This window comes from Saccopteryx bilineata, chromosome 6 (assembly GCF_036850765.1).
Source record: "Saccopteryx bilineata isolate mSacBil1 chromosome 6, mSacBil1_pri_phased_curated, whole genome shotgun sequence".
NCBI classification, from domain to species: domain Eukaryota; kingdom Metazoa; phylum Chordata; class Mammalia; order Chiroptera; family Emballonuridae; genus Saccopteryx; species Saccopteryx bilineata.
Genome location: NC_089495.1, coordinates 71,854,660 through 71,863,228, shown reverse-complemented (window position 1 = coordinate 71,863,228; position 8,569 = coordinate 71,854,660). Strand labels below are relative to the sequence as shown.

Here is an 8,569-nt window from a genome sequence, read left to right as displayed (position 1 = left end):
TCAACACGGACACTTTTCCATTCACCAATGTCATAAGAATTGTAATGGACCAGAACTAGGTCCTCCTTCCTCACAGGATGTCTCAGTAAATGCCTAAATCAAATAAATCCTTGCCTTTGAGGACCAGATCTTTCTACGCCCAAATTATAAGTGTCACACAGGGCACACACTTCTACATACTTGGTTAATCCAACACTTGTTGGGGGGGGGGTCTTCTCCCTGTTAAAATTTAGCAGATTTAGGAACTAGTCTTTTGAGAAGTGGAGCTTCAACTTCCTTTATCATGTGAAACTGAATCACCCTAGCCTTAGTTCTTAAAAGAAACCTACATTTAATAGATGCTTCCTCACAGAGTGGGGTTCCAAGAATTAGGTAATAAATGTTCACAATACACTCTAAGATCATTGCTTAAAAGGTTTTCTCTCTGCCAAGCATTATTAGAAGGATCAAGTTACATCGTGATAGGCAAAGACTGTGTTGTACGACTCACACAAATAGGAACGAAAGACTTTCTTAGGAGGATTTGGGAAACCCTTCTAATCTAATAGGCCACATTCCATCAAGTTAAATTGTTAACCTCAGTTTTCTATAAATATTCACTGAGACAAAAGCAAGGGAGAAAATCTAGTGCATATATTACTTTGAAAAACTGAAACCATTGAAGTAATATAGAAACAAGTCCCTGAAACATCTTAAGACTTTAAGACCAAAGTCCTCCCCTTGTTCACTGTTATCTTTGTTTCAAACCAATGTAAATATGAGATTCTAGGAAAACAAAGCATATTTGAAATTAAGGGGCTACAATTCATAAGGTCCACCATTTTCAGAATTGGTCTTAGTTGATGTATTAAAACAAGAAAAAGACGTCGTTTTGGATGAGATTATGATTTTGAAAAATAAAAGATAAACACAAACGGTCATGTCAAAAAATGTTTAGCATGTCACAATGTCTTAGATACAGCATTTTAGAAAGATGAGCAGTCAATGAATGCCGTTTTTAAAGACAGGAACTGGTATCTTCTTCCTTTATCACTACTGCACCTTTTTCTAACATTGCCTTAGTGCTATTTTTAAATTCAACTAAATGTCAATGTGAATGTTTATAAACTTAAAAGTGGCACATACACACTCCCAACACTGAGTTTCTTTTAGCTGAGTCAGCTTCAGGAACAAAGGCAGGAATTTAAATGCTACTTGAAAAAAACAACATGCTAATACTTCCAAAATTTGCTTAAAAGATTCCTTGGCAATTTCCTATCTATTCATTCTGTGGGCTAGAAATGCGAAGTTCCTTGCATAAGGGAGGAATACAAGCTCTGGGGTGAGAGACTCAGCTCCACAATAGTTCTATCCCATGTGAGCTGCATGTGACTACTATTCCTCAATTCCCTTATTTGTGAACTGGGAATAACAGTTGGCTAGCAGAATTTGAAGAGTATTATGAGACAGAGGTTAGCAAAATACTTGGGTTTCAATAAAAGTTGTGTGTGTGGGTGTGTATAGTATATATACTACTCAAAACTATGTGAGACCACCATATTTGCCATGACATAAATTATGGTAAAGAGGTAAAAAAGACAGATGAGAATGTGCGATTAAAATAAAATCCTGCAGAGATTATTCCCTGCGACTGAAGAATTTACAGGTTTGATTAATTGAATACATGAAATACTGTATGGGTAATGGAGCAGTGCTTCTGAAGCAGCTGGGAAACACTCAGCTCAGTACAGACACTCACACTCCGGGCGGGCGTAGTAAATCAGGTTACACACAGGTTCCATGGCACATGATCATGTATATATTTTGATTAAAAACTGATACATTCATGGTACAAAAGAATTACAGAGAGAATAAGAGGCTTACCCCCAAACTGATTCTATTCAGAAAAATTTTAATTTCTACATTTAATAAAATTTCAAATGTATGACCACTTTGTCAAAGATATTTAAACTGCTAACATCTCTGAACGTATCCATTAGCTTTTAACATACCAGAAAGATAAAATGATACACAGATACTTATTGGAAATATAAATGATAAAACAAAAAATGCTTTAGATTAGCTTTTGAAAATTTTTATTTTGGCATTTTATTACTTCTAAAAGTGGAGGGCATTATTCTCCAAATCATAAAAGTGATTTGTTATTATACTTTTATGGTTTTGTTGAATCCTTAGGGTCTATAATCATAGGGGTCAGCAATTTTTCTGTATTTTAGGCTTTATGAGACATAAGGTCTCTTTCATAACTATGCAACTCTGCCACTGCAGTGCAAAAGCAGCTATAGACAATATGTAAACAAATGAGTGTAGTTGTGTTCTAATAAGACTTGATTCAGAAACACTGGAATTTGAATGATCATTTTCCATGTTATGAAATATTCCTTCAATTTTTACAAACATTAGTGTAAAAACTAGTTTTAGTTCACAAGCCTTTCACAAAAACATGTGCTGGCCAGATTTGGTCCATGGGTCATTGTTTGTCAAACCTTATGTTATAAAATAAATTAAAAATAATAAGTTTGACTGGTCTTTATAGGCTAATTCAGTCTCGGAGACAACATCAGGAATTATAGTGCTATGACATCCTTTATTCAATTCACATAGAAAAGCATGCAGTACTAATGTGAAACAGGACAGTATTAAAGTAAAATGTGCAGTGCACAGGAGCTAAACAAGTCATTAGCATACCATTTTTAGAAACCTATCTAGGCATACCAATATACTTTTTCAGAGCCTAAATTAAAAATTGTGCTTAGCTCACCTATTCTCCCCCCAACACTCATGAAAAAATTTTTTTTGTCCTCTATAAAAGATATTCCGTTAGCCAATTGAAACTTCTTTTTCTTAAGAACAACAGTGCAAGCAAGAATACTACCATGCATGAGTTTTCACAGAGAACATTAACATGCAAACAAATATTTGATCTCTCCAAAAGAGCTTCCCTGGCAGATCCACATAAGTGAATCAAGAACTTGTTGGTGAGTGCGATTGCACCTGCATATCTGGAACAGTGAAGCTACCGTGCTTAGGCTCTTCCAAACCCACTGTTCCATGCCTTCTTTCCAAAGTAAGCTCTTTTTTTTTTTTTAATTTTCAATACACACAAAAAAGATGAGCAAATGAAAGTTATCTGACATGAAACAAATATATTCATATAGAAATCTATTCTTTCATACTAGCAAAATGTTTTTTAGAAAAACTGAACAAATATTAAAAATGCAAACATACCTTTAAAAAAGTAAATGAATATGGTCTAAGGCAGTGGTCAGCAAACTGTGGCTCGCGAGCCAAATCCAGCTCTTTAGCCCCTTGAGTGTGTCTCAAAGGCCAGCTTAGGAGTACCCTAATTAAGTTAGTAACAGTGTGCCTACCTATATAGTTTAAGTTTAAAAAATTTGGCTCTCAAAAGAAATTTCAATCGTTGTACTGTTGATATTTGGCTCTGTTGACTTTGCCAGAGTTTGCCAACCACTGGTCTAAGGTTAGACTGTTATTTCTCCACAACAGCCCTGAATAATAGTTAGGCCACCACTAGACTTAAATAAAATGAGGCAGGCAAAATAAAATCCATCCTTCTTTAAAGAAACTAAACTGTCTTATGACCAGTGTGTAGAAAACTCAGTTTTATTTAAAAAAATACTAGTTCTGAAGACAACGGAGGCTCATTAATAGGCCATTGTATCTAATAGTTAAATCAAGATTCAAAACAAAATACACCCAAACCAGATACATATAATACTCATTAAAAAGAAACTCTCTGCCTACCTTCTGGTCAAAGATTTCCAAATGAAAATTTTAAAAAATGAATAAACTCTTCAAATTGAACAAAAGTATTCTGGGTACACGCTAATTCACCATTCTCACTTGACATCTGACTAAAGACTATCAATTCAAAATTGTGTAGAACTTTTATGAGGGGGAAAAATGTAACTTTAAAAAGTTATGTTCCTCTCAGGATAAAAACATAAATGAGACCTTTCTAATGAGTCAACTTTTAGTTGCTTTTGATGGGCTGGCATTGGAAAGGCTGCCCTGGATCTTTCTTTTCGTTGATTGGTTCACATTTTTATTCCTCTTTTCAGGCACAAAAGTAGACCAAGGAGACTGAAGGTGGTTATGAAGACCATGCATCTCTGAGGACATCTTAAACAATGATGACCCAAACCTTTGATCTTCAAATAGCCTATGTGAACTGCTTAACAAAACACCTTGAGAAAATTCAGTCTGAAACAAACAGCTTGGAGGTTTGATTTCATTAGTTTCTGAGTTAGAACTGGGATGGAGTGAAAAATCTTCACTCATTTCTTGGTCAGATGGAGAGAGGAGAAAAAAAGATGAGGATTTCCATTCATTTCCATTTTCTAACTGGTCATTAGTTAAAGAACCCTTGGAAAGGGTTGACTTAGTTCCTTCTTCCAACTTATCTGGTTCCTCAAGAAATTCACTGCCTTGAGATGATTTGGATAACCCGTCCAATTCCACTGACTTAAAACCGTTATTACAAGGGCTCTTGCTATTGTCTGACTCAGACATCATTGAATCCAGCTCAGAGATTTTGTCAAGGTAAGCTGCATCCATTGAGGCTTCGCTGGATGTTCTTGTCCGATTGATTTCAAAAGAGCGAATAGAATTCAACCTTTTGGATAAACATGAACCTGATTTCTCGCTCAATTTTGAAGAAATTTCTCCAACAGAACTTGCTATTGTGTTCCCGTCTGAGCTTTCAAAATCCAAGCTTTGGGTATAGCTTGTGGAACAACAATCCCAAAACCCCGTCTTCGGGGAAGTAAAACATTCTGATTTCTTTTCATTTTCACTTCGATCATCTTCTGAAGAATCTTTACTACAAACATTTGGAGAATCACAAAAATCATCAAACACCAGTTTTCTGAGATGGTTTGAGTGCTTTTTGGAACTTCCTGCTTTGATCAAAGAGGTCTCTCTATTTTCTGGAGTACTGAGCTGAAGGCAACTAAGGGATAATGGAGTGCAAGGAGCTGGAAGATCATAGAGTTCATCTTTGTAGGGTGCACAGTCACTTGGCTTATTACCCCACTCTCTTTCCAAATAAGTATTCATACCTGTATCGGTCACATCTAACATGGTTTCCACTTGTTTTTGATAGAGATCTTTGTTCTTAGAACAATTTAGTTCTGTTTTGCTGGTGCTTTCCTGCCGGGCAGAACTGTTAGAAGGCTGTGCCAGATGAGAACTCAAGGTCGATGAGCCAAGCTGTTTTCTGGCACCATCACCTTGATTCTTTGATGGCACGTCCTCCTCGCTGCTCTTGCTGCCTTCGCCATCTGCAGAAAGTGCTCTCTGGCAAACGGAATTCATAGCTTCCTTCTCTTCACTTGAATTTTTTAACTGTGCAATTTGAGATTCTAGTTCCTCTATATACTTATCACTTCGTTCCAGGGCTTTCTTGAGGCGACTGGTTTCACGTTCATATTGTTCTACTTTGGACTGAAGAGCAGCTACTGCAAACCTTCCAAACCTGCAAGGAACGGGAGATAGTTAACCTTACAGTTCAAGTTTTTTTCTTTTCAAAGTTTCAGAGTGCTAATTGTCTCAGCCCATTCTAATTTCACATAAGTGATATTTCGGATAACTTAAGAAGAGGAGAAAAACAATGTCAGATGTAATATCTTTTAAAAAAAGAATTTTTCCCTCCTATTTAACAATCTGTATATGGTAATAACGGCAAAGATCTAATAGAATACTTTTGTGGTAGCAGACAGGCAGAAACTTGCTGAAGATTTCCCTCCTAAGAGCTAGCTAGCTCTTTCAATTCAGCTCATATATGCATGAAGAGTTACCCCCTAAAACAATGGCAAAGTTTGATGATAATGTCACCTTGTCAAACATAAAATGCCATTGGAAATTCAGAAATTTTAGCAGTCCCAGCAGGGATGGTTTTAAATACTTATTTGGATCCTTTCAATTATAACCACACTTGATTTGAAGCTTTTTGTTGGCCTTTCTGAACACTGGGCTTTATTTTACTTCAGTTATACTTATTTTTGGCATTTTACAATTATGTAAGACATCAATCTCATTTCCTACAAGTTTGAAGTATAAAGTCAGTGCTTGTGTTCCAATATATCATGCATAAAAACATTTTCACATTTTCTGAAAAGGGACATTTTGGAGAGTAAACGAAAAAGAACATGCCAAAAATTCATCCCTTTAACTCCCTTAAGAATGGGTATTGGGTTCAGCTCAGAAAACAATTTTTGAGTGCCTGGTATGGGTTGGTGGTAGATCTGGAGCTGGGGTACAAAGATCAACAGACTGTCTCACCTTTAAGGGACATAAAATGTCTACCTTAAATTCCATCTGACCAACAAGGAAAATTCTCTTTCAGAAAACTGCTTCTATGAGCCAATAAACATAAGCCTTACATTCTAACCCCATAAAAATAATTTCTCTCCACAAAGGTTCTTTGCTTAATCATTGCTTTGATTAATTAAATATTAATCCATGAAGAATTCAGAGGTTGTCTCTTTGGAGGAAGGTAAGTTGAGAAGGCAACTTATTAAAATTGTTTTACCTATGGGTTTATCTTTCTATTTCCTTTCCCTAATAATAAAAACAATTACATTAATAAAATGTACTAAGTATTTTTTAAAAACTGTAACAGAGAAGGAACCAACAGTAACTGTACTTCTTAAGAGCCATCACTATATATGTTCTATGACTCTCAGTCAACGTTTATCACCTCCTTCTAAATTATAGCTGAATTTACTCTTCAACTTCCCCTCAAAATGAACCTGGCTCTTGTCACAAAGGGAAAAAAGCAGGGGCAAAGATACGAATAGATTCATAAAATCTCAAGGTTAGAAAGGGCCTTAAAAGAGTTGTTGCCCAATACTGATCTACTCACTGCAATTAACTGAACTCTCAGAAAAGAGCATATTCACCTTCAACCTTAAAAAGTAAAGCAAAAACAAAACATAGGTATAACAGAAACAAAAGCAACCACAATAACAAGACTTCCTGTATTAAAGACAAAGTTTACTACTATAAGGATCTGATTAAATGAGAGATGGAAGTGTTTCCTTCTTTAAGAAATATATTTTGGTTTGTAAATGTTATACTTGACAGAGTTGTAGTTTCTGTAAGAGAATTTTTTAAAGTAGAGAAAGATCTTGAGTTCTTGATTGTAACTTTCCCGGCATAACCAAATAACCTACATACTTTTAAAAGGAAAAAACAGTGTAGCATGTTTATTTAATGCACACAGTAAAAGTGATAGCCTTAAATTTGCTTACGTAGATAACATTTTTTTTCTTTTTCTTTTTTTTTTTTAAATTTATTTATTTATTCATTTTAGAGAGTTGAGGGAGAGACAGAGAGAGAGAGAGAAGAGATAGAGAGAGAGAAGGGGGGAGGAGCTGGAAGCATCAACTCCCATATGTGCCTTAACCAGGCAAGCCCAGGGTTTCGAACTGGCGACCTTAGCATTTCCAGGTAGACGCTTTATCCACTGCACCACCACAGGTCAGGCACATTTTTTTTCTTAAGTGCAATTTTTATAGTAAGGATACCCTAAGATGAAATATATCAAATGCTTTAAAATAAAAAAATAAAAAAATAAAAGAACATTTCTCAAAATATTAGGTTCTTATTATAAGCTTTAGCCTAAATTTTCAAATGTAATTCATTGTAAGATGCTATATTTGCTCCTATGTGCTATTTTTTCTTTGTTTTTGAGAGAGAGAGAGACAGGACGGGAGAGCTATGAGAAGCATCAACTCGCAGTTGTATCTCTTTAGTTGCTTATTGATTGCTTCTCCTATGAGCCCTGACCGGGGGTGGGGAGTGAGGGGTTCAAACTGAGCCAGTGACACCTTGTGGAGGCCAGCAACCTTAGGTTTCAAGTTGAAGATCCCACATTCAAGCTGGCAAACCTGGGCTCCAGCTGGTGACCTCGGGGTTTCAAACCTGGGACCTCAGTATCCCAGGTCAGCGCTCTATCTACTGTGCTACCACTAGTCAGGCTCTCCTATGTGGTTTTTAAAAGAAGTTAAAAGATGGTTCTGAGTGAAGTCCAAATGATAGCCCTAACCATGTTTTTTTGTTACTTTTGAAATAAAGCTGAAATGCCATGAAAAGTAACAACAAAGGCCAGCAATGAAGCACATATGAGGAGAACAAACAAGCAGAAGTCATTGATGGAGCTGCCTGTTTTCTAAGAGGTCATTGCCTTCAATTCCCCAAAGTTCCATTGCAATACCTGACAAGTCTACAATACTTTGAGCAATCAGACCATTTTGCCATACTAGTAAGGGACCTATGCTGATAGGCAAATGAACAGAAATGCATAATGAAAGCCATGGAAATGATCAATTCATCAATCCATGCAATTTATTTGTTTTCTGTCTCTTCTCCATTAGAGTATAAGCTCCAAGAAAGCAAGGAGTTTAACCATCTTAATTTAATGCTAGCCCCTTAGAACAATTCCTGGTATACAGCAATCTTTCACTAAATATTTCTTTATTTGCCCTACATGCATTATTTTATTTATTTAAAATAAATTTATTGGGGTGACATCGGTTAATAAGAT

At 35.9% G+C, this 8,569-nt stretch overlaps 1 protein-coding gene across 2 annotated transcripts in view; it reads right to left on the bottom strand.

Annotated features, from left to right (window-relative positions):
- Positions 1-2,058: 2,058 nt before the first annotated feature.
- Positions 2,059-8,569, bottom strand: part of OBI1 (ORC ubiquitin ligase 1) — a 52,804-nt gene continuing 46,293 nt past the window's right edge. For both annotated transcript variants that reach the window (XM_066236374.1, XM_066236375.1), the window contains one exon: positions 2,059-5,497. In XM_066236374.1, the coding sequence (XP_066092471.1) occupies positions 3,988-5,497 (1,510 nt within the window). In that variant the 3' untranslated portion in view covers positions 2,059-3,987. The remainder of the gene's footprint in view (positions 5,498-8,569) is intronic.